The 25,734-nt window shown below is 45.3% G+C and overlaps 2 protein-coding genes across 9 annotated transcripts in view; both read right to left on the reverse strand.

The window, feature by feature from the left end:
• Positions 1-4,697: 4,697 nt before the first annotated feature.
• Positions 4,698-23,066, reverse strand: Akap8 (A-kinase anchoring protein 8). 3 transcript variants are annotated; one of them, XM_040290336.2, is made up of 15 exons: positions 21,391-21,421; positions 21,253-21,314; positions 20,342-20,380; positions 17,855-17,887; positions 17,031-17,310; positions 15,954-16,470; positions 15,332-15,461; positions 15,089-15,135; positions 13,724-13,757; positions 11,803-11,890; positions 9,880-10,021; positions 9,505-9,598; positions 8,888-9,018; positions 6,992-7,087; positions 4,698-5,433 (listed from the first exon to the last, which is right to left on the reverse strand). In XM_040290336.2, the coding sequence occupies exons 5-15, from the start codon at positions 17,177-17,179 to the stop codon at positions 4,993-4,995; spliced, it is 1,869 nt and encodes a 622-aa protein (XP_040146270.2). In that variant the 5' UTR covers positions 17,180-17,310; positions 17,855-17,887; positions 20,342-20,380; positions 21,253-21,314; positions 21,391-21,421; the 3' UTR covers positions 4,698-4,992. The 3 variants fall into 3 exon arrangements, with proteins under 3 accessions (XP_040146270.2, XP_005333112.2, XP_040146271.2); XM_005333055.5 differs by lacking the exons at positions 21,253-21,314; positions 21,391-21,421 and adding an exon at positions 22,959-23,066; XM_040290337.2 differs by lacking the exon at positions 21,253-21,314 and having other exon boundaries at positions 21,391-21,483.
• Positions 23,067-23,328: 262 nt separating this feature from the next.
• The window catches only part of Akap8l (A-kinase anchoring protein 8 like), a 35,141-nt gene continuing 32,735 nt past the window's right edge, over positions 23,329-25,734 (reverse strand). For 3 of the 6 annotated variants that reach the window (XM_078037701.1, XM_078037700.1, XM_078037699.1), the window contains 3 exons: positions 24,851-25,006; positions 23,843-23,938; positions 23,329-23,728 (listed from right to left, as the gene is read on the reverse strand). In XM_078037701.1, the coding sequence (XP_077893827.1) occupies positions 23,411-23,728; positions 23,843-23,938; positions 24,851-25,006 (570 nt within the window). In that variant the 3' untranslated portion in view covers positions 23,329-23,410. The remainder of the gene's footprint in view (positions 23,729-23,842; positions 23,939-24,850; positions 25,007-25,734) is intronic. The other 3 variants (XM_021731545.3, XM_013361843.4, XM_005333054.5) reach the window with 1 other exon arrangement.

Raw genomic sequence — 25,734 nt, forward strand, 5'->3', positions numbered from 1 at the left:
GCAAGAGGAACACCTGAGCCCAGGAGTTTGAGACAAGCCTGAGAAACACAGAGGTGCTCTGTCTCAAAAGAAAAAAATAAAAAGAAGGTAAGTTATATAATGATGCCAACATTATAATGAAAGTTCTAGCTACAGCAACAGATAAGAAAAGATAAAAAAGATATCCATATTCCTATCTACATTCACAGGTGACATGACCTCACAGATAAGAAATCCTAAAGAATACAACATACTGTATTAGAGCCAGTAAACAAATTCAGCAAAGCTGTAGGAGACAAGATACACACAAAAAAAATCAGTTGTATTTCTATACACTCACAATGAACAATCCAAAAATGAAATTAAGAAAACAATTACATTTTATAGTAGCATCAAAAGAATAAAACTTAAAAATTATAAAAGTTATTCACTGAAAACTGAAAAAATACTATTAAAAGGCCTAAATAAGGGCTGGGGTTGTGGCTCAGCAGTAAAGTGTTCGATTAGTACATGCGAGGCCTTGGGTTCAATCCTAGCACCACATAAAAGTAAGTAAAATAAAGTTAGTGTATCCAACTACGACTAAAATTTAAATATTAAAAAAAGGGCCTAAGTGGAGAAATATCTGTGTTCATGAATTGGAAGACTGTAAAGATGGCAGTACTTTCCAAATTAACCCATAGGCTCCTTTGTAGAAATTGACAAGCTGACCCTAAAATTCATATGGAAACTCAACGAACACAGAATAACTATAAAGTGGTCTTGAAAAAGAGAAAGTTGAAGTAGTAACACTTCCCCATTTCAAATCTTACCTCAAAGCTACAGTGTTGTATTGGCATAAGGATAGGTTTATAGAATGATGGAATACAATGGAGAGTCCTGAAATAAACCCATGTTGCTATATATAGGTCAGCTGACTTGATAAGGGTGCCAAAAACATTCATTAGGAGATTAGTCTCTCCAACAAATGACTTTGGAGCAGGGCTTGGTGCTGGATGCCTGTAATCCCAGCTACTCTGCAGGCTGAGGCAGCAGGATTGTAAATTCAAGGCCAGCATGGACAGTATGGTGAGTCTGTCCTAAAAAGTGGCTAGGAATGCAGCTCAGTGGTAAAGTGCCCCTGGGTTCAACCCCTAGTACCCACCACATGCCTATAATCCCAGCTACTTGGGAGATTTGAGGCAGACGATCACAAATTAGAAGTCAGTTTGGGCAATTTAGGGAAAGCTTGTCTCTAAGTAAAAAGAGTTAGAATCTAACTCAATGGTGGAGCACCTGAGTTCAATTCCCAGTACAACTCACCCCCTAAAAACAAAACAAAAAAATAGATTATAGATCTAAATGAGAGTTATAAAACTCTTAGAAGAGGTAAATCTGATTACCTTTTATTTGCCATTGGTTTAAGATATGACATAAAAAGCACAAGTAACAAATGAAACAATGTGGACAAGTTGTCTTGGCTTGCTCAAAGTTAGTTTTTTGTCTGGGCATAGTGGTGCACACCTGTAATCAATCCCAGCAGCTTGGGAGGCTGAGACAGAAGGATCATGAGTTCAAAGCTGGCCTCAGCAATGGTGAGGCTAAGCAACTCAGTGAGACCCTGTCTTTAAATAAAACACAAAATAGGGCTGGGATGTGGCTCAGTGGTTGAGTTCAATCCCCAGTACCAGGGGAAAAAATTTGTTTTTTTTGCAATACTGAGGATTAAAACTTTCTGTGCCTTGCTTGGGGTAGTGGCAAATGCCTGTAATCCCAGAAATTTGAGAGCCTGAGTTAGGGGGACTGCAAATTCAAGGCCATCTTGGGCACATTCGGGAGAAACTATCTTTAAAAACGAGGGTGTGGGGGTGCTGGGGTTGTATAGCTCAATGGGATACCACACCTGGGTTTAATCCCCAGTAGCAAAAAAAAAAAAAAAAAAAACCAAATAAAACCTTTTTGAGCCTCAAAGGGCACTATCAAAAGAGGAAACAATCCATGGGATGGGATGATATTTGCAAATAATGTCTCATAAGTTTTATATAAATACTTTCTGTAACTTAAAAAGGTAATCCAATTTAAAAATGGAAGCTGGGCATAGTGGTATATACCTGTGGTTCCAGCTACTAATCAAGCTGAGGTGGGAGGATTGTTTGAGCTCACAAGTATGAACTCAGAGTAGGCAACATATGCCAGACCAATTTCAAAAAGAAAGGGGAGAAATGGGTGAAAAACTCGAGTAGATTTACAAAGATACACAAGTGGTCAACAAGCACAGAAAGATATGTCCATTATCATGTCATTAGACAAATGCCAGTCCAAAGCACAAGAAGGGCTAGATGGTGGCACACACTTAGGATCCCAGAAATTTGGGAGGCTGAGGCAAGAAGGCTGCAAAGTTCAAGGTCAGCCTCAGCAATTTAGAGATTATCTCAAAATAAATAAAAAGGGCTGGAGAAGCAGCTTAGTGGTAAAGGGCCCCTGGGTTCAATCCCCAGTACCAAAACCAAACCTCAGTGAGGTGCTGGGGATACAGCGCAGTAGTAGAGGCTTGCTTAGTGTCCGGAGCAAAAAACACAGTGAGGCCAATCCTTCCACCATGATAGCTAGAAACGTTTTTAAAAAGTAATAAATTCTGTCAAGGATGTGGAGAGTTGGGTATGATGGCACACATGCTTAATCCCAGCTACTCTGGAAACTGAGACAAGAGAATCTCAAATGCAATGCCATTCTCAGCAATTTAGTGAGACCCAGCCTCAAAATTTAAAATAAAAAAAAAGGAATGGGGATGTAGCTCAGTGTTGAAATGCCTCTAGGTTCAATCCCCAGTACACAAAGGAAAAAAAAAAAACAGGCAGAAGTAATTCTTATCAACCTGATGAAAAGATTAAAAATAAGGCATATACATACAATGGAATGTTTTTCAGCCATAAGTGAATTTTTGATAAATGGTATTAACATAGAGAACTTTTAAAAGCATTATGGTGTATGAAAATAAAAGATCATATATTGATTCCCTTTATATATTGAAGAGATAATCCAGAGACAAAGCAGACTAGTGGTAGTCAGAGGCTGTGGGCGACAAAATGGGTAGTTAACAGGTTTGAGAGTTTCCTTTTAGGATGAGGAAAATGTCTTGGAACTAGATAAAAGCAATGGTTGTACAACATTGTGAATGTACCAAATGCCACCAGATTGTTCGATTGAAAAATGGTAATAAGGAACTGGGGTTGTGGCTCAGTGGTAGAGTGCTTGCCTGGCATGTGTAAAGCACAACATGTAAGTGATAAAGATCCACTGACAACTTAAAAATATATATATATGGTAATGAACCAGGCATGGTGGTACACACCTGTAACCCCAGCTAGTAAAAGCTTCTGAGAACAAGCTCAATCTGCAGTTAGGCCATATCTATGTAGCAGTAAGGAATGATGTGCAGAAATGACTCATGAGGCACCTTTTTACTGGCTATCAAGCTGTTCATTTCTGCATTTGGTCAATATTGACTTTCTCATTAATGTTCATCTTATCTCTCCAATAAAGCTCCTTGAGTTTAGAATTGTCATCATGAATTAGTACCAGGTATACATACAGTAGATAGCTCACCAAAGATTTAACTGCCTTATTTAAAATAATTCCCAACTGGCTAGTGTTTCTCAACATGTGAGATGTATCTAGTTAATAGGTTTATAAGGAAACAGACCCATTAATATAATTTTAAAAGGGAAAGACTGTCCACTTCTTCTGATTACATGAAACTATAATTTGTGTATACTATCTTCAGCACAGCTAGCCTCTATTTCTTTCAGATTCACAACCTCCAAAGTATTATTTTTTTTACTGGGGAATAGACCTTGGGGGAGCTTTACCAGTGGATTACATTTTCAGTCTTTTGAGGCAGGGTCTAAGTTGCTAAGGCTGACCTGGAAGCCTCCTGCCTCAGCCTCTCAAATCACTGGGATTATAGGCGTGCACCATCGGGCCTGGTAGAACTCTACTACCTAAATGAAATGTTTATATTTTTGTTTCTGGGATTAAACCCAAGGTCTTGCACATGCTAGGGAAGGATGATATACCAAGGACTGTAGTCTTACTGCTGCTGGCTTTTTTTTTTGTATTGTGAAGTGAACCCAGGGGCGCTTTATCAGAGCTACATCCCCAGCCCTTTTTATTGTTTGAGAATCTTGCTAAGTTGCTAAGACTGGCCTCCAACTTGCAATCCCCCTGCTTCAGCCTCCTGGGTTCCAGGTATTACAGGCGTGCCACTGCACCTGGCCTGGCTTCACTTTTTCCCCTTTCTTTTGGTACTGACGATTGAACCCACTAAATCATTGAACCACATCCCCAGACTTTATTTATTTTTGAGACTAAGTAGCTAAGGTTGGCCTTGAACTTGAAATCCTCCTGTACCAGAGAATACAGGTGTGTGTTACAACACCCAGCTGGCTTTCTCACTCTTGAGTGTCAACTGAGTGTTTCCAGTAGTGCCCGTCTGCGAGATTCATCAAACCTTTGATAAGAGTTCACTGATGTGACAAGAACATCACATGCTAACAAGATGCTGCCACATCTTGTGAGGATCACACCATACACTGCACTACAAAAGCAGAAGTCAAAAGCTGAAGCTGGAGAAAATGCTTGGAAAAAAACCAATCCATTACAAAGCAATATATGTGACTAACATTGGTCTGCTCCCAACCAAAGGAGGAGGGGGAAAGAAGAGGCATTCAGTCAGTGGCTATATTTAACAAGTATCAAGATCTAATTGCCTAAATTTTATTATTCCAACTGCTATGTAAAGAGAAATGTCAGCTGCTTTGGGAATGTACTTTTGCCTTCAATCAAGGTGGGAAGCCACGCAACTGTGTAAGACAAGCCCATGGGTTACATAGTTCAGAAGGAAATGGTTGAGTCTCTTCATCAAAATTAGCTTACAGCATATTCCAGTAACACACACCCTAGTACTGCTTATAAATCAAAGAAGAAAGAACAATGCATTATATAATACATCCCTTGAAACAGGGAAAAAGAGGATTATTCTGTATGAATATTATCTTTGGCCTCTGCATCACTTTGTCCCACTTCAGATTCCACAGCAGCCGGGGCAGGAACAGCCACTGTTAGGGCATTTTCTGGCTCTGCTGCCAGCACTGTGGCCTCACTTCCTGCCTCAGCTTCAGTATTGCCCTTCTCAGATGATGTTCCACAGGAAGTCTGCTCTTCCAGTAGCTGTTCAGTGTGGAGATCGCTGCTGGCCTCTGTTGCACCCACTGGGACTTGCCCTTCAGCCAGCATTTCACCACTCTCTCCAGCTGGCACTCCTTCCCCATCAACAGCTCTCACGGCTGCTGTAATCACCTCTGCTAAGACTTCTGCAGCCACCTCCTCAGGTGTCTCTTCCTTATCTTCACCTCCTAAATTGTCATCTCCTTCTATTTCAGGATCAACGGTTTCATTAGTGAAAGGGTCCTCACCCTATACAAAAGGAAACACAGATCAGTTGGAGAAATGAGTTTGAAGTAGGCCAGGTTTCTGGGAGCTCATGTTTTCAGGCCTGGCAGAGTCCACCAGAGAATCTCTTAAATTCCCAACAGCTTCAAAAGAGACTTCTCAGAAAATCTTCACCAGAACTATTTTGCAATTTTCTCTTTGTTTTTAAATATGTATTTAGTTGTAGATGAACACATAGTATATTTATCTTTATTATTTTTAAAATTAAAAAAAAATCTTTATTTTGTTTATTCATTTTTATGTGGTGCTGAGGATCGAACCCAGTGCCTCACATGTGCGAGGCAAGTGCTCTGCCACTGAGCCCCAGCCCCAGCCTCTGTATATTTATTTTTATGTGGTTCTGAGGATCAAACCCAGTGCCTCACACAGGTGAGGCAAGCACTTGACCACTGAGCTACAACCCCAGTCCCCTCACTTTTTTGTGTGGTACTGGGGATTGAACCCAGGGCCTCACACATATATATGCTAATAGGCCCAGCCCCTATTTCACATTTTTTATTCACACATATAACCAGGAGGCATAGTTTGGATGTAGGGTTTCTTAAATGACTTAATAAACAATTACAGGAACACTATTTTTAAATTTTAGTTTAATTTAAGCTCATGGCCCTTACATGAAGATTGTGTTCTCACTTTACAGATAAGGAAATGAGACTTCAAGATCATTAACTTGCTGAGCACAATGGTGCACTCTTATAATCCAGTGGCTTTAAAGGACGAGGCAGGAAGATGGCAAGTTCAAAGGCAGCCTCAGCAACTTATCAAGGCCCTATCTCAAAAGATAAAAAGAGCTGGGGATGTAGCTCAGTGGTTAAGTGCCCCTGGGTTCAATCCCCCCAGAACCAAAAAAAAGAAAAAAAAATTAAAACAAAAAAGCAAACAGTAACTTGCCTGAGATCACATAGCTATTAACCATTAGAGTGATGGTTCTAACCTAAGTCTAACACCCTCAGAAGCCACACTTCTCACTAGCACACGTCAATATTGTCCCTACCCCGAAAAAAGTAATCTAAAAAGCATCCCTACAAAATTAAGAAGCATGTTTTAAAATATGGTGCTTAAGCTGGAGGTGTAGTTTCCAGTGGCAGACTGTGTGCTTAGTATGTACAAGACCCTGCATTCAATTCCCAACATGAAAAACAAATAAGTGAAATTTCTCTCTCTCTCCTCAACAATTATCATCTACCTTCAATTTTTTTTTTTTGAAACAGGTCTCACTATGTTGCTCAGGCTGACCCTCCAAGTTGTGACGTAGCCAAGGCTGGGCTGATGCACTCCAGTATCAAAAAGACTCAAAATTGGAGTCTTTTGACGTATACTACCAGAGAAATGAAAAAGCTGTGCTCCATTTGTGTACAATGAACCAAATGCATTCTGCTGTCATGTTAATTAGAACAAATAAATATATATAAAAATATAAATGGAGTCTTTTGACTACATAAATACTTCACTCTGGATATAATTCCATACTCATCCTCCATTTCAAAGACTTCTCCTGCCCCTTGGATTCCAAGATACAAACCTTGAGGTATTTTTCCAGCATCTTCACTATGTGTCTGTTGTTCAAAACACTCTTAGCCACATGGAGACTTGTTTTCTTGAACTGTTCAGCAGCCAACTGCAAAGGGAACCAAACAAGGGATTTCTAAAATGCAGAGGAGTAAGAGAACAAACTAGCCAGATTATTCCAAGCAGCCCTCAGAGGCAACTAATACCATTCTTTGTTGACACAAATATCAAAATGTCAGGCTACAAAAACGAGAGAAAGCAAGCATCTGCCAGTCTTTGGAATAAAGATAATGAAACCAAGTAGAACAGTTTAATAATCTGAAGACAAAAACAGAGACATGCCATTGCTATCAACATGCCATGTAAAGAAGCAAGAAAATTTACAATTACAAACTATATGGATTAAGTAAGAGAAATGGATAAACCTTCACAATAAGTTTAACAGCAGCAATAAGAATATGGCAATGTGTTTTAGAGCTTGCACACTGACATACTAATCCCTTGCTTGTAGAGTGCTTTTTTGCTCATTTTTAATAGTACTGTGGCATGGGTAAGCATCTATAGAAACCACTATTTACCAGTTGGGTAACCACAGATAAAGATGTTGTTAGTGGGGTGTGGTGGAGAATGCCTGTAATCGAAGCTACTTGGGAGGGTGAAGCAGGAGGGTCCCAGTTCCAGGCCAGCCTGGGCAATTTACCAAGACTTGCCTCAAAAACTAAAGGGCTAGGATGTAGCTCAGTGATAAAGTACTCTGGGTTCAAACCTTGATGTAGAAAAAGAAACATGTTTTAAAATATGGTGCTTAAGCTGGGGGTATAGTTTTCAATGGCAGACTGTGTGCTTAGTATGTATAAGACCCTACTATCCAGTTCCCAACATGAAAAACAAATAAGTGAAATCTTTCTACCTCTCCTCAACAATTACCATCTACCTTTAATTTTTTTTCTTGAAACAGGTCTCAACCAACAACAATGCCACATTAAACCAGAGGTCCACAACACTACAGCCTATGGACCAAACTAGCCACACCCACTCTTTATCACTCTTCACCAGACACAGATACTTGGCCTTGCAGGGGATGAGCTTTAGGAACCCTTCAGATCACAAAATTCAAAGATGCTAAAGCCCACATATAAAATGGTATAGGCATCTGCACAAAACCTATGCACTGCACGTATATCCTCCCTACTATGTACATAGTTGTTATACGGATCAGCAACTACTTCAGTCTATGGGTGTGAAACTCATGGGTAAGGAGGATTGAATATACTTAGAAACTGACAACAACAACAACAATAAACCGTGCTGACTCTTAAGTTAAACATTTAGCCTCAGGACCCATTAGCTCACAAGGAAACAACTTGCCCTGAAACCTAGGATCCCCACACCCCTGGGCTCTTAATGGCCCTGAGCCTCAGCTTATAGATGTCCATAGCTGTTCAGCTACTAGGGAATGTACCTGGTGGTTAAGAGAACATTCTGAAATCAGGACAATTTCAGCTATTGTATTTGATAAATTCTAAGCAACTTATTTTCTCTCTTTTCTGTGTATAGTGGGGGTGGGGTGGGGAACCAAGATACAAGTCTCAATATGTTACATGGGTTACTTTTTTTTTTAAAACATTAATTTTTTAGTCGTAGTTGGATTTATTTTATTCATTTATTTTTATATGGTGCTAAGGATCAAACCCAGAGCCCCACATATGCTAGGTGAGCACTCTACCGTTGAGCCGCAACCCCAGCCTAGAGTTACTTTTTAACAGAAATTGGGGTGAATCTTATAGCCAATGAAATGACAGACAATAGAAATACAACAAGAGACCCTATCAGTGTGAACACTTTCGATATGAGACAGAAGGTCTGAGCTCCACTCTCCAGGCACCTATGCCCACATCAGAAGACTCACCCTGCGGTTGTGGTTATGGTCCACTGAATGCAGATGCCGTTGGAGGAGCTGGTGCTGCGCGGGAATCAGCATGTCACAGGCCAGGCAATGTGCAGCCTCGATCTTCTTGAAGAAGTGTTCCTGGCCAATCCCTGTTATGCAACCCAAGCAAGTGATGCTTTCTCACTGTTCCCCAACAAGTCCCACATTTTCTCCCTGCAATGCTCTCTAATGATTCAGTTAGGACAAAATGAGAAATACATTGCCTGCTCTCCCACAGCCATGTGGGATCACAGCAGCTGGCCTCTACACTCAAGAATTCTACATGTCAACTTTGCTGATCTGATCCAGTCTTCTCTATTCATAACAAAGGCAGGGGGGAGCCCACCATGTTGTTTAAGATCACTCTGATAAGCTGCCTGTGGAACTGTTATCTCCATTAGGCCAGACTTGGGATTTTTTTCCATTTTAAGTGTTCTTCCCCTGGGGCTTGACTTCACATTCTCAGCAGCTCTCGGCTAAGGATAGAACCCTGGGCCTCTAGCATGCTAAGCACTCTACTAATAAGCTACACACCTAGCCCCATTTATACTATTATAAAGGTCACTTCCCATGGGCTCTCTGGCATCACAACTCACCTTTGAAAGGATCTGGTTTTGGTTTTGTGCTTTCCTTGTCTATCAGTTCCTGACGCCTCTTCTCAATCTTCTTATTCCTGTTTACAATGTATTCCTAGAGGGGTGGGATATGGAATCAAATGAAATGAGAGGACGATATTTCTCACCTGCACAGAGGGTGGGAAGATCCTATCTGAGAGCTCTGTGCAGAAACTATGGTAGCTGGAGCTCTCAACTGTACCTCTGACTCAGTGATTTGTACAACTACTTTAATCTGGGAAGAGAAATTGATCATATTTAGGCTTCTTATTTCCCTACCGCTTCCCTTCTCTGCAAGGGATCTGACACCTGTGGAACAGTTGGGAAATGCTGCAGTGGAGGCCAAGTGTCCTTTACCTGGAGGAACTCTACTGTCTTGTCAGGAAGCTTGGTACTTATAAATCGCAGTGTCTCTTTGTGGAACTTGCTTTGCAAATGCTTCTGGATTTCTTCATCTTCAAAGCTGCGAAACTTGCATACTGAACAGGCAAACTGAATCCTGAAGAAGGAACATGAAAAGAACAGTGGTGAGGTAAGATCACCAGATCATCTCTGGGTAGAGCTGAAATGGTAAAGGAAACACAATATTTTAACCAAGGCTTCTCACTTTTTGCAGGGAGGCAGAGCAGCAGTTACCCAAACTTACCCCCACCATCTGAAGAACAGGATACAGCCGTGCAGCTACTTCAGGAAAATGATTCACACAATAACTCTTTAACATATCAGTCTCTCTTTAGCCCAAATTCTCTAAGAAAACACCCTGAGATGGTGACTTTTTAGAATTGTGGACTTCCCAAACTCTAGTTGACTGCTCTGGGAACTTGGTATTTAACTCCACAGCTTCTCAGATGGGTTTGTCTTTAGCCACCAAGATGACATGTGACAATCTTATTTTATGTGAGAGAAAAATTCTAGTTGCTGCGGCACTGCACACCTGTAATCCTAGTGACTCGGGAGGCTAAGACAAGAGGATCCCAAGTCCCAAGCCAGGTTGGTGGTAGAGCACCCCTATGTTCAATCAGCAGTACTGAGGGGAAAAAAAATTTCTGAAGACTTTACATAATTCAAAGTTCACAACACAAAATAATTTCTTCCTTAAGACTTAACATTCTGGATTCTATAAATAAAAGCTTAAGCTCCTGTCGTGTGCTTCCAAAGCTTCACCAAATGCAATCAGGTTGTATGGCAAGGGAGAGCAGCTTGCAGCACCCCTGTACAACCCCAACCGACAGGGTTAAGGGTGCAGGCAGGTGGCATTCAGGATTCCTCATCTGCCAACTCAAACTTCTCCCTACCTGGTTTTGATCTCTGACCACATCATAAGACACTCTGGCTTTTATAGACAACTCCAAACAGAGGAGCAAAGAGGACTATTTCATGAGTTCCATGAAAAGAACTAGAAGAAAGCTACCAAAGAAAGGCAGGGAATCCATACTTCCCTACTATATTTTTACCTCCCCTGTAACAATCTAAGATGACTGAGATCCTTGGCTACCAGTGTAGTCTGTCTAAAGATTTCTTTTTTTTTTTTAAAGTTATTTCAGTTTCCATGTTATATGAAAATAGACCTAACCTAACAGTCATTTATCTGTTGAAGAAAAAAGTTTTCATGAGTTTCTGTACCACTTACGAAGAAATGACCCTGTGACTTCCCAGTCTCTATTGTTTTTCGCCAAGCATTTCTTTGCATGGAAAAATCTGTCCTGTTTGAGCTTTAAGATAAAAAGAGAACCTGTACAGAGAAGCTGCAAAATCTGGACGGTAGGATGATGTATACATATATTCTTGCTGTATCTTATTCCAGAGGTGATCTGGATTTGGACAAAGCACCAAGTCACCTTTTTGCCAGCTCTGCTAAATGAAGGTCACTTTCTGGAATGCCAAATGCCAAGCTAGGAGAGAGGACACCCCTCAGGCTTGCTGGAGCACAAGGGAGACCCCTGCTGGGCATGTATGGGCCACACAGTCTTGCCAGCAAGGTATAATTCCAGATGTGAGACTGAGAAAGAAATCCGCCAGAGATTGATTCAGCAAGAAAGAGCAGAAATGCAACTACACCTGTCTTTGCTACATGTTCTCAATTGTTTCCCTCGTTCTGTCTACACTGACTTAGGCTTAATATTTCCTGACACTTGGGATTCAGATTAAACCAGACTTTCCTAAATTATGGAGCCAGAACAGGTAAGCTCAGTAAAGCCTAGATAGTGCCCAGGTCTGGCCACAATAAACAAGGGGTCTGTGCCTAAATCCTTGGCTCTGTTCATCCTCTTGGCTTCTCACCTGTCAGCTGCTCGGTCCCGCATCCTGTCTCTCCTCCTTTGCTTTTCTCTTCTCTTCTTCACTTCCTCGTCCTCCTCATCTTTCTCTCCTGAAACAAAGAAGTCCCTTCGAGATGCTCTGAGGAGTCTGCAGAGGAACTGAGCTCCAAGGCCTTGTTGGGGGCTGCAGTTTGGCCAGCACACCCTATGCCCATGTCCGGCCTCTGCCTCCACAATGTGGCAGAGTCAGGACACCCTGAGGTGTGGCCATCAAAGGCTCCTGATGGACAAGGGTCTTTGATGAGAACCCAGAGGAGTCAGTCACCTCACTCACAAGGCCTAACAAGGCAAGGATGGCAAGTCCATCCCACTCACATGTAGCCCGTCTGCTCTGACCTGCCCCAGTTTGCTAGTCCAATCTGGTGCCCTATCATTAGGTCTTCTCACATTGTCACTTAAAGAAAGTAATTCTCCCCAGGTACCAACACAGCAGCTGGAAGGCCTGGGAAATAAAACAAGCCACTCTACTGCCCTCCGGATGACCATCCTGACAGCCTCTTCTGAACTAGGGCCTCAGCAGGTCTGACAGTCCTTGCTGGCCCAACCTCCATCTTCCGTTCACAGACAACAACCTAGGGCTTTCCCAAGGCTGTGTGGGAAGCAATCCTAGAAACAAAAGTGGGAAGAGACCAATTGGTCCTCCCATCTGCCCCCTGGGGCCAGCACAGGAGCTCATTGGAGAGCTTTGTGGCCAGCGTCCCAGTGAGAGACCAGGCAAGTTCTGAGGCTCAGGGCCAGGGCTGAATACTGGAAAAGGTTGGATAAGCATCTGAACTGTGACCCCTACCCCTGATGCCAGTCCCGATACTGTCCCACGAAGATGGCGACCGGCGTGCGCTGCTCAGAAGCCTCTCAAAAGGGCGTGTGGGACTTTTGGCAAGAGGTCACTGCCTGAAACTATGACTGCTGTTTAATAGCAAAGTCATCCCAGGTAGGTAGCAGGACCTGCGCGCAATAAACACGTCACCTTTGCTTTAGCATTTACCCGGCTGCATAGCTGCTGAACACTTGGTGTGGTCCTGTACTAAGGACACAACTGCTTCAATATGTAGGGTGGGGGTACATCAGAGAGTCAGCTAAGCTTGAGAATCTAAGAGGAGAAGCCAAGGGCCTTCACCATTTACCACAACTGGGCCAGCTTATGATCCTTGGGGCCAGACAGCAAGAGAAACAAGTAGTTTTGGAGAGACTCAGGCAGACTGTGGCTCAGGTTTCTTCATGTCCCTCCAAAGGGTAGAATCTTGTTCTTTGCTCCTGCTTACTTTAGGCTCCTAGGTCTCCTGTTCTGGACCAACGAGACCTGCTGAGCAATGGCTGACTCTAGAGACCTCGGCCTGGTATATCTAACAGGCTGCCCTCTACTACCTTACTCCCAGCCCTGACAGGTATCTGCTGTCACATACCCGCAGGCACTACAGGTGCCAGTATCCCCAGCAGGGAGCCTGAGGGCACAGCTCTGGGTTGGCAACTGACAGACTGGATTTATAAAGTTCACGACAGTTCAGGAACCTGCACTGGCTGGAGGGAGACAGAGAAGATGGTCCAGAATGGAGGCCTCTTCCCTTAGGCTTCTGAGACTATCCCTTCCTACCACCACAAATGTCACAGACACTGAGTTGGACTCCCCCACTCTGTAGCCTGCACCAAGGAAGGCAAATGGATCCTTTTTCAGCAAATAATGCCCCAGACATTTTGGAACAAAGCCTCAGAGTGATTACCACAACTTATATCCACCCAGCAGCCACAGCCCCTCCTTTTCCCCGAGTCATGGGCCCCTCTATGCAGGCCTGTGGCATGTTCATAAGCCCACCCTGACTGGGTGATGGGTGGTAAATGTGGGATAGACAGAGGACATTTTACAAGGGACACTGGGTAATGCCTACCTCTCTGCCTCCCGGAGTCGCAGAATTCGTCCTCCTGAAAAAGGGCATATGCAAAGTTGGGCAGTGAGGTAGTACTTCCAGAATTCTCCACAAAAAGTCCAGCCCATGTCAACACCTGATAGATGGTGTTACCCTAGACCTAGGATGCTGTTCCACCAGGAAATGAGCCACTGTGCATCAGGACAAGCCTCAAGACTTTGGAGAGGAGCTTGAAAGTCTTGCTGCTATACCTGGTTGCCTTCAGAGACTCTGTGATAATGAGTTTTCTGTCTTTAAGTCACTGACCCTTTTTCAATTCTTTCTAAAGCTACAAAACTTGCCCCTTAGCAAATACACATCTGCAGTTTTGCACTCCAGAATACCAGGAGCCCATCTATTAACTGTAGGTTAAGCTGATTTGGGGCTGGGGATGTGGCTCAGCAGTAGAGTGCTTGCCTAGCATGTGCGAGACGTTGGGTTTGATCCTCAGCACCACATAAAAGTAAATAAATGAGATAAAGGTATTGTGTCTGACAACAACTTAAAAAAAATATATATATAAAGAAGCTATAATCTGTAGGAAGCTAATTCCAGCATTCTGAATTGAAAATAGGCTTCAAATTTCCAAGCATTTGTTTGTATTTACTCAATATTCTAACAAATCAGGTGTAAATAAAACACAATCCCTCTAACTATATACTTGAACAGAGCTGATGCCTTAGGCAGTGAGCCTAAGATTAAAGTAGCAGTCAGAAGACTTGTACAGCTTCTCTGACTCAAGACTTATGCCATGGGTTTAATAAAGATCTAAACCAGCTGAATAAGAAGCAAGTGAGAGTCAAAAGCTATAGTCACTGTATCCTGAGAACCCCCACCCTATCTGACCATCAAAAAGAACCTGGAAGAAGGCTTCTCATACAGGAAACCTTCTCTAGGATCTACCCCTCAGAAGGATCAGAATTTGCAGAACACAGGGAAGGTACCCTCAGAGACCTGGCTTTAGATGCCACTATTCTGTGGCTAGTTTTGAGGACAGAAAAAACATGGACTTGGGTCAGTTACACCCGGCATGTAACTGGCAGCCAATGAGCCTCCAGTGTGTGTCTGCCAGTCTCAGCTTGCACAACCCATGCATTTACTATCCACATGGCTGGGTCCAATACTACATAGGGCCAGGGCAAGGGGCTAGAAGCTCTTTTAGAAAGAGAATCATTCTTGTCTGAAAAATCTTAGAAACTCAGCTACAAGCTGGGGTTCCAAATCCACTCAGAGATAGGCAGAGTGGAGTCTAGCAGGGTAGCTATTCCCACCTCTTGAAGGAGAAGGGCAATAAAAGAAACAAATCCCACTCAGACAAAGGGGGCTGGCCCCTAAAGGTGGACTTACACCCCTGAATTCTTCATCTCCTGACCGGAAATCGACAGCTCCATCATCTGCCAGATACAAGGGAAAAAGGAAAAGTCAGTCCCTGTTTTCACTCTCCTATGCTTACTAACCAGACCAACAAGTCCATCCTGACACAGTAGGGGTGGAGGGAACTTGGGGTTAACACACCACCCTTGGTTTCCCTCGTGTCTACTAGGCAACTGACTCATCTTGTCCACCCAGCCCACTGGCCCCAGGGCATACCGTTTTCAGAAAAATCTCCTTCGCTGTCAGCCCGAGCCAGTTTGGCTTCTGGTTCCTCGTACATGGGAAACTGCTTTCGCTTCCTGCCCATGCTGTCTGGTCCGAAGCGCTCAAACCCTCTCCTCCTGGGCTACAGATATAAGCACACCCCATGTACCACTTCCCTGGGCCATTAAAATATCCCACAAAAACAAAGAACAGAATTCTTAAGATCTAAGAACAAAAGCAGAAAACAGTCTTTTTGAAAAACAGAGAAAAGACAACATAGTTGAAATTCAAAGAAAATATCGTGCTCAGTGAAAGAAGTCAGACACAAATGGCCACATGTGTGATTCCACTGACATGAAATGTTCAGAAGAGGCAAATCCAGAGACAGGAAACAGATAAATGGTTGTCAGGGCCTGGGGGAGGGAATAGGGAATGACTGCTAACTCGCAACAGTTTCATTTTGAGTTGACAGAAATATTGTAAAACAAAATTGTGTTGATAGTTGTACAAATCTATAAACTTGCTAAAAGTGGAATTGTACACTTAAAAATGAGTGGGCCTTGAAGTACATAAATTTAACCTCTGTAGAGCTAGTAAGAAGAAAAGTCAAGACCTGATGGAACTTCGTGCTTACCCGATCCCGAATCCGAGTCTGTGACCGACCACATCCATAAGGCATAGTGTTGTCATAACTGCCTGTTCCCTGCATGCCCTGCATGCCCATCATGCCATAGTCAGGGGCCATGGACTGAGAGAAGAGGGAAGGAGGTGGCCTGCTGGGGGAGGGGCCTCCCAGACCTCGTCCCCCCACGTAGTTCAGCTCATTCCAAGAAACAGAAAGGGGCTCCGAGGAAGCCGAGGGTGGCATAAAGTGGTCATTGCGCATGAAGGTGCTGGAATTGCTCCGGTCCTGGAAGCGGCCCTGGCCCTGGCCCTGGCCTTGGCTCTGGCCCCGGCCCCTCATGAAGCTATCAAGGGAGCCCCGCTCACGGACTGGGTCCCGGCAGTCGCTGTACTGCCCACCAAAGCTGCCATTGCGGTCGGTCCCCAGGTCAAAGTCATAGTCGTAGCTATAGCTGGGGCGGTAGGGATTATGTTCCGGCAAGCAAGGCCTGGAGTCATAGGACTCATATGGCTGAAAGCGGAAGGAGCTGTGAAGGAAGCACAAGCCATTAGGGGCAGCTAAGGGCTCTGCCCAACTATCTAGAGTGTCCCTTTCTACCCTCAATCAGCATAACCTCAGCACCTCCAGCAAAAATGACCCCTTACATTCAGACCAACCAACCAAACCACTCTGTACCCCTCCTGAATGCTATGAAGGCAAAACACCATCGACTACATTTTTTGGCAGTGCTGGGATGGAACCCAGGGCCTCACACATACTAAGAGAGAGCTCTACTACTGAGCTGTACCCACAGCCCTTCCCCACCAACACCCTCCATTATTGAATGAAGGGCATAGAGCCCTTGGCCACAAGAGTAGAGTGATACATAAGTCATCTGAGGCAGCTTAATCAAGAACTATGCCTCAAGCCTCCATCCAAAACTAAATATGAAATACTATTGCAATGCTTTGCCCTCGCCCCCTGCCCGGCTGCAATCACCAAATGGCCCAAGTCATGAGAAAGGCAAGAAGAGTGGGTATCCATTAACATCTGCATAAATCTAGGCAGCCAAGAGTCTCCCAGTAAAGGGCTCAGGTTGATATTCACCTCTCTCGGTCTTGCATGCCCTCCCCACCGCTGCTGCTCCCGCCCCTGCCTCCTTCCTTGGACATCATGTCCAAACGCTGGTTGATCTTGGCAATGAGAGAATCTGAATTGTCGGTGCATGGGTCTGGGCCATAGGATGCCATATGCATGGCAGGGCCCCCCGCTGCCAAGCCGCCATCATTAGCCTTGGTGGCCTCCCATGAGGCTGGGCCATAGCTGTAGGTTGCTCCTGCAGTGACACTGGTGTTCTGGGCACCATAGTAATTGTAGTTGTCATAACCTATCACAGGAAAAAAGAAACAAGTCAGATCTCAGCAGCCATGAGGCTTGTCTATGGCAGACATGTGTGCAAGAGCACCCCTGGTCCACCCACAAAGGAGAGAGTTATGGGACCAAGTGCTGCTGGCATCACTCCACACTGTGTGTCTAACCTGCCAAAATGCAGCAGGAAGAGGCCAGAGCAAAGAGCAGCCTCAGCTGAGTGGTGGGTTTTCTGGGTCAAAGCCTAGAACCTGCTCTCCCTCTCAAGTCAGAGGTGGCTGAGGGCCTGGGAGTGGCAGTTTGGGCAGTTGACAGACCCAGTTTGCTCTCAATCACAGCCTCTTAAGGCTGGCTTTGGCCCCTGGGTCTCCACAGCACCTCATGCTCAGTATAGCAGTTCTGGCCAGCTGGATCCTTAGGAATAGAGCCAGGAAAACAACACTAAAACTTGCTGATGGCCTGTCATGCCCAGCCTTTAGGAAAGCTGTGAAGTCAGCCAGGATGGAAGGCAGGGGTGCCTGCTCATAGGCTTACTTGCCTACATAAAACTCAAAAGAGCTTACCTTGCCAGCTGGCCACACCACTTCCATATGTACCTTAAGAGAAAAAAAAAACAAAACACTCAGAGCTTTACTGGTAGAACAATGGTGTCTGAAACCCTCTGAAGGGACAATTTTTACTTCATTCCAGAAGAGCCAAGGCTGCAGTGGCCACAGAAGTGCTCCTGTGGCACCCTTGATTACCCTTAGACTTGCTCATTTGCTACAGAGAGCAGACTAAGCAATATCAAGTGATCTCTCCTAGGCAAACCCAACTTCCCTCATGAGGACTAGGGAGGGAAAGGAGGTTGCATAAACTTCAGGAAACTGGTCCACTGTGGAATATCAGCTGAGAAGCTAGCCTGGACCCCAGGGACAGCCCTTAAAAAAGGTCAGTCTCAAACTGGGCACAGTAATGCATGTTCACCTATAATCTCAGCTACTTAAGAGGCTGAGAAAGGAGGAGCACAAGTTCAAAGCCAGCCTGGGCAACTTCATGAGATCCTGTCTCAAAATTAAAACAAAAATGGGTGGGGGCTATAGCTTAGTGGAAGAATGCCACTAAAGGTTCAAACACCAGTATGTGAGGGGTGTCAGATTTCACCAGTGCTAAAGCCCAGGGACTGCCAACCACACAAATAGGGTATCAGTGGAAAATCATGTCCTTAACACAAATGAGTAAGGGGTCATTTGTGCCACAAGGGACCTGGGAGGCCTCTTCCTGGGACATAGGGTAATCCACAGAAAAGCAACCCACTTCCACTGGCGGTAGGGACAGGGTCCAAGCCCAGAAAACAAAGAAAGCCCTGACTCCCTGGAATAGGGGCTGGAAGAAAACAAAAGACCCTCACCACCTGACAGCATATTTTGGTCCTTCAAAATAAGATAAAAATAATGATCTAGACTCTAGAAAAAGGGTCAGCAAAAGGCCCTGGGCCACATGCAGCCTGCCTGCACATTGCCTTTTTAAAAAAAAAAAAAAATATACTACTAGAGATCAGAATTTCCAGGACTGCAAGCATGCTAACCAAGCACTCAATCCATACTAAGCTACGTCCTTGACTTTTTGTTGTTTTTGGTACCAGAAATTGAACTCAGGGGCACTTGATCACTAAGCCACATCCCCAGCCCTATTTTGTATTTTATTCAGAGACAGGGTCTGAGTTGCTCAGTGCCTCACTGTTGCTGAGGGAGGCTTTGAACTTGGGATCCTCGTGCCTTAGCCTCCTAAGCCGCTGAGATTACAGACCTCGCCTGGCTCAGACCTCTTTTGAGACAGGGTCTTGCTAGCTTGCCAAGGTAAGACTGGCCCTGAACTTAAGATTCTCCTGCCTAAGCACCCCAAGTAGTTCAAATTACAGGTGAATGCTAGTGTACACCCAACCTATTGCCTGTTTTTATACAGCCCTCAAGCTAAGAAACGGTTTTACTTTTCTAAATGGTCAGAGGAAAAAACTCAAAGAAACTTTTCTAAATGGTCAGAGAAAAAAACTCATTTCATTACATAAAAACTGACATGAAATGAATTACTTATAAAATACAGTGAATCTTAACGCAGAATAAACTAGTTACTAATGTATCGAAATTGGTTTATTAGTAGGCACAGATGTAACATACAAATGTTAGATCTCTTTTTGGGGTGAGGGTGCTAGGGATTAAACTCATGGGTTCCTATATGCTAAGCATATGCTCTACTACTGAGAAAAATAGCCCCTACCTTTTTTTTTTGTGTGTGTGTGGTACTGGGAATCAAATCTAGAACCTAGTGCGCGTTAGGCAACTACTCTACCACTATATTCTCAGCCCTATTTGAGACTGGGTTCATAAATTGCCCAGGCTGGCCTTGAACTTAGGATTCTCCTGCCCAGCCTCCCAAGCAGCTGGAATCACAGTTCTATACTCTCATACATGTTTCCTTTCAGATCTTAGTAGAAAAAACCATGCCTCGGTAGAGAAAGATATAAAGAACTCTATGTATTATCCACTTAATTCTATAAATTTAAAGCTATAATAAAAAATAAAGTATATCAATCATATACAGGAAAAAAAAAACTGATGATGCTCTCAGCTATCTATTTACCTACAACAAATAAATATATTTTAGCCAGGTGCAATGGAACATGCCTGTAATACCAGCAACTCCAGAGCCTGAGACAGGACTCAGTCTCAAAAAATAAAGGGCTGGGGATGCAGCCCAGTGTTCAATCCCCAGTACCAAAAAAAGGAAAGAAATTTTTTGCTAAAATTAAGAATATTTCACAACACAAAAATTCTGATATTCAAATCTCAATATCTGTAAGTACACACTGACCTACCTGTGGCTGTTTCTGCACTACAGAGATCACATGCAAAACCAAAGATATTTATTATTTGAACCTTTAGAGAAAATGCTTGCTGGCCCCAGGGTCACCACCCCTCTTGATCTGGGCAAGCATCATATTCGGCTCTGCCACACTGGGGCCTCAGGTGAAGGAAGTTCATACTGTAACACACTATGCAGGATCAGCTTACCCTGGGTGTTTGCAGGTCCAGCACTCCATGCCCCATAGCCTGTGAAAAGAAAACCCTGTGTATTAAGATCTTATTTAACATACTAGGGAATGTGGGCTTTAAGGTTCTCTGAGGAGTCTAAAGTGACATCCTCCCAGGAGTTCAGTGCCAGCCTTAGGAGAAGGCAGCATAGCCATAGCAGCATCATCCCTCTATGTCATCTTCCCACCCAACAGGCTGATGCTTCATCACACTCGGGTCAGGTTAAGGCCAAAAATGAAAAAAAAAGGGGAGGGAAACAGGACTGGAAGACAGGTTGGGCAGTCACCCTCAACCTCATCACAACTGAAGATATCACAGGACAAGCTGTGCATTGGGACACAGTCCCCCATGCTGGTTGACCCACCCACCGTGCAGCTGGGAAACCAGCTCAGCCCATCTAGAGTACCCCATATGAGAGAAACTTGGGAATCTGGAGATATAAACTGTGCCCCTTGGGATTCCCTTCTGATTTTAAACTTTCTAATGCTCCCCAGGCCTTAAAGTCCCAGAACCTCAGCCTGGCCCTAAGGCATCAAACTGGGCCCCATTGTTCCTGAAGGCAAGAGTGTGGAAATAGCTTCTCTTCATCTGTGTTCCTGGAGCAGGGAACAGGAGGTTGACTGCCCATGCCAGTCAAATGACTTCACTTTGATGAAGCAAGAATGTAGCTTCCCTTACTAGTACAAATGCCTACCATGTACCTACACATGACAAGCACTGCCCCTGAATGTCATTCAGAGTCTAACAGCAGAGGTTAGAGGACCTGATCCTTTGTTCTACTATGCTTTAGGTTTGCTCTCTGTTCACCTCTGCAAGCTATACCTTCCCCTCACTACTCCATCCTGCTAAACTAAGCAGCCACCCTCATCTGTTCTGCAATAAACACTAACCTTGGGGCACTCGCTGCTTCCCTGTGAGGTACTGGTGTATCAACCCAATCTTAAAACACTTCCTGAGACAGAAGAAATCAAGGATGTTGCAGCATCTTAATTGGTTCTTTTTTTTTTTTTAATAGATGAGCACAATACCTTTTGTGGTGATGAGGCTCGAATCCAGTGCCTCACATGTGCTAGGCAAGCGCTCTGCCAACTGAGCTATATCCCCAGCCCTCTTAATTGGTTCTTAAAGGTTTAAGGCAGGCAGGAAGTGGGGGTGGGAGGCTCTCTAAACTAAAGGGCCTTAAAACAGGATTACAAAAATATCTGGCGGAGCTGGGTGTGGAGCCTGATGCTGCTTGAGGTGAAGGCAGGAGCATCAAGAGTTCTAACCCAGCCTCAGCAATTGCTAGGCGCTAAGCAACTCAGTGAGACCCTGTCTCTAAATAAAATACAAAATAGGGTTGGGGATGTGGCTCAGTGGTTGAGTACCCCTGAGTTCAATCCCTGGTACCAAGAAAAAAAAAAATCTGGTGGGTAGGAAGGCAAATTCTGGAAGATCTAGCCAGACATCGAAATGCCAGGACAGCCAGGCTGAGCCTCTCCTAAGATCCTGCAGAAACTCAGCACACGTGCACCGCCCTCAGGACCTTTCTTTCAGCAATTCCTGCTGCTGGGATGCTCCTACTTTGCGCCTCTCAAGACCCTCGTCCTTTCATCAGACCACTAAGTTTTCTGCTCTAGGTCGGGCCCCACCAGGCATGTTCCAACTGTTCCCTATAGGCAAACTTGGCTCTCAGCACAGAGCAGAAGGCCTCCCAGGAGGCTCATTCCAGAGACAGCAAACAAGGAACTCCAGAAGATCGTCTCTGAGGTAGGCAGATACTTCAGGCCAATGGAGATGGAGGGTTGTTCTCTAGCCCCATAAGAGGATGCCTGAAGGAGAATGGCCAATCTGTCGCATAGCCCAAAGCACATCAGGTTTCCACCTTTGCACACAAGATACTCAACATCTTGATCAAGATACTCAAGATATCGAATTACGCTGTTTATAGCTCCCACGGCCAACAAACACCAGATGGGGCCGCACTCGGCCCGGCCGCGCAGCACCGCGGGGCTGGCGGCGATAAGTCTGACCCCGCACAGCCCGGATGGCTTCCGGGACGGGTGCCCAAGCCTAGTACTCCCAAGGAGGCCCCGTCGAGCCTCCACGGAACGACCCTGGTGCGGCAGCTCGGAGACAGGAGACCGCCCCCCAAGCCGCCGCACTCGACCCTTGGCCGCAGACCCTAGGCCCGGGCCTCGACCCCACGACCGGACGCTGAAGCTCCGCCCCCTGGCGCCGCCATTTTGTGGCGTCTTCGGAAGAGAAAGGCGGGACTTCGAACTTCGAGGTCGCTAATGCCTGCCCGGGCTTCGCCGCATCTCGGGGTAAAAGCTGCCCGGACGACCCGAGGCGCCCCCAGAAGCCAGCGGCAGCGTCGGCCCGTCGAGCCCCGACCTCCCCCTAGGGCCCTGACGACCAATCCGCACGCAGCGGCCCAGGAGCGACTGCGCCGAGGACCAATGAACGGTGCGCGCGCGTCCCGGCAGCCTCTCCGCAGGGCCGGGCCTGCGGCAACCGAGCTCCCACTAAAAGCCCGATAACGCGAACCCGCAGGACGGGGGCTTCATTAGCCGGACAGTGCCTTCTCGCCACGCGCCAAGCAGTTTATACTAACCTCCGTAGCCCTGCTCCATATCTTCGACGCGACTCGCCAGCAGACCCTTTTTCTACCCTTCCACAAGACGCATGCGTTCAACGCACCTCTCGCCGTCGGCTACTGGAAGACCAGGTGCATACGTCACTCCTTACGCACGCTACCATTGGCTGGCCCATTCGCAGGGCCCGCCCCCGTCGCTCTACCTTGCCTTCCGGGTTGCTCAGGATGGGCGCCCATAGCATCTCGGGAGTTGTGGTCGAGCTGCAGTGCCTCAGGGTTAATCCCCTGCGCAGGCGCGCACCGCTCTCTTTCTCCCGCCCGCGCGCAAGCGTATCCCTTCGCTCACTCCCCACACCCGCCGGCAACGCCCACTGACACACAAACTAGGTGGATAGGAAGAACTTTTATTAGGCTCTACTTCCAGCCTCGGCCACGCGGGCCACACGGGCTCCGCCCGCCTGGAATACGGGTCAAGGGGCACCACCACCGCCCTCCTCGTCATCCTCCACGTCGAGGCCCGGGATGCCGCGGATCTGGCGCTGCAGCGCCCCGCCCAGCAGGGGTACGACGCCCTCCTCCTCCTCCTCTTCCGGTGGCGGCGGCGGTGGCGGCGGTGGCGACGTTGTCCCGGGGGCCGGCTCAGGGGGCACAGGGGGCTGGACCAGAGCAATCTCTTCTCCTTCCACGACTCCCGCAGCTTCGGCCGATGCCCCCTCGTCAAGGGCGCTGCCCTCCGCCTCCTCCTGCTCCTTCTCTTCCTCGGGGCTATCAGTGAAAGGGTTCTCTCCCTGCAAGAGGAAGCGAAGACACTTAAGGGACGAGGGGCCGCAGAATCAGGGTTGGGGTGGGGACGAGTATCTGGAGTCAGGGCTGACTGGTGGGGAAAAGGGGTGCGCCTTCACCTTAAGGTAGCGCTCCAGCTTCTTGCTGATGAGCTTGTTGTTGAGGATACTGCGGGCCACCATAAGCGAGGACTTCTTAGACTGCTCCATCATGAGCTGAGGGCAGGGCAGACAGGGCTGAAGAAGTGGCTCCCGGCAAGCCCACCCAACCCGACCCATGCTTCCACACCCAGGGCTCAGCCCCGCCAAAGACCCTAACCAGACTGGGGGTCTTTAAGTGTACCTCAAGTATAATCATCCAGCCACTTCACAAGCCCAGAACCACTACCTGATATGATCTTATCTTTTGCTTAAATGCTCCATCCTTCCACATATTTACTGTGTCATTGATTAAATAGAGATTGATAGGTCTATATATATATTTTTATATGCCTGCTGCTGAATTCTAATTTCCTCATATAAAAACTCTAGGGCTTGGAGTGCTGGTGCACACTTGTAATCTCAGCAGCTCAGGAGGCTGAGGCAGGAGTTCAGAGCCAGCTTTAGCTATTTAGCGAGGCCCTAAGAAACTTAGCGAGACCCTGTCTCAAAAAATAAAGAGGTGGAGATGTGGCTTTGTGGTTAAGCATCCTGGGTTCAATCCCAAGTTCAACAACAAAACAAAAAGTGAACAAACTAAAAAACCTATTAAATGCCAAATGCACAACCCATATGATGGATAAAGAGAATAAAAAACAGGAATACAATCTAACAGTATATTTTATTAAATGATACATATCCCTTTAGGATTCCCAGCATGACAAAACACACGCAGTAATGGTAAGGCTGAAAATAGACTGCTGGTGGGAAGCGCAATTGTTTACATATTTTTTGGAAAGCAGTTGGATAGAATGTATTAAAAGTAAAGTTCTCAGTAATCCCTAATCCTGAGTTTAATACCTCAAAACATGCATGCACACTGGTTGTAGGGGTGAAAAATTAGAAAATGTCTAATGGTTCTTAAATGGAGATGTAAGGGAATAAATCAGATTTAAAAGAACACCATACAGCCCCCTATAGATGGCTCACCTGTGGCACAGTAAGAAAGGTGTGTGCGGGGATGGCGTTGTGGCTCAGTGGTAGAGCACTTGCCTCCCATCGTGAAGCCCTGGGTTCCATCCTCAGCACCACATAAAAAAAATAAATAGGGCTGGGGTTGTGGCTCAAGCAGTAGAGCACGCTCACCTAGCACGTGAGAAGCCCTGGGTTCAATCCTCAGCACCATATAAAAACAAATATACAAAATAAAAGTACTGTGTCCAACTACAACTAAAAAATAAAATTTAAAAATAAATAAATGGGGCTGTGGCTCTTGCCTAGCACGTGCAAGGCCCTAGGTTCAGTCCTCAGCACCACATAAAAATAAATAAAATAGAGGTATTGTGTCCAACTACAACTAAAAATAAATATTAAATAAAGAGATTGTTTCCATCTACAACTTAAAAACATACATATAAATATATGTATGTGTATATGTATATATATAAAAATAAAATCTACAACTAAATGTATATATAGAAAGGTGTGTGATTGACAGTTATCAAGACTGAGTTTTGTCTGGAAGGATTTACACCTAGAAGTTGGGTCATTTCATCAGTGGTGGGAGACCAGGTAAATCTCACTTTCATCATCATACAGCCATAAGCAGAAAGAGGATGATGCTATTTTTGTCATGTGGGGAACAGACTCCACCCTCTAGGAATCCAGCTGAGCTCAGCCAACTTTGCTTCCGTGTTCCTGGAAGCCACATAAACTTGCTGTTTCTACTCCCTTTCTCACATTCACTTTTTTCTTTATACATTTTTCATCCTACCATTTGGGGGAAATATTAGCCTCAGACATGCTCAGTAACAAGTTACCAAGATACATTCAGTATTCCTTAGCAACTGTTTCTTGCTAACACATTATCTTTC

Source organism: Ictidomys tridecemlineatus, chromosome 2 (assembly GCF_052094955.1).
Source record: "Ictidomys tridecemlineatus isolate mIctTri1 chromosome 2, mIctTri1.hap1, whole genome shotgun sequence".
Classification (NCBI taxonomy): Eukaryota; Metazoa; Chordata; class Mammalia; order Rodentia; family Sciuridae; genus Ictidomys; species Ictidomys tridecemlineatus.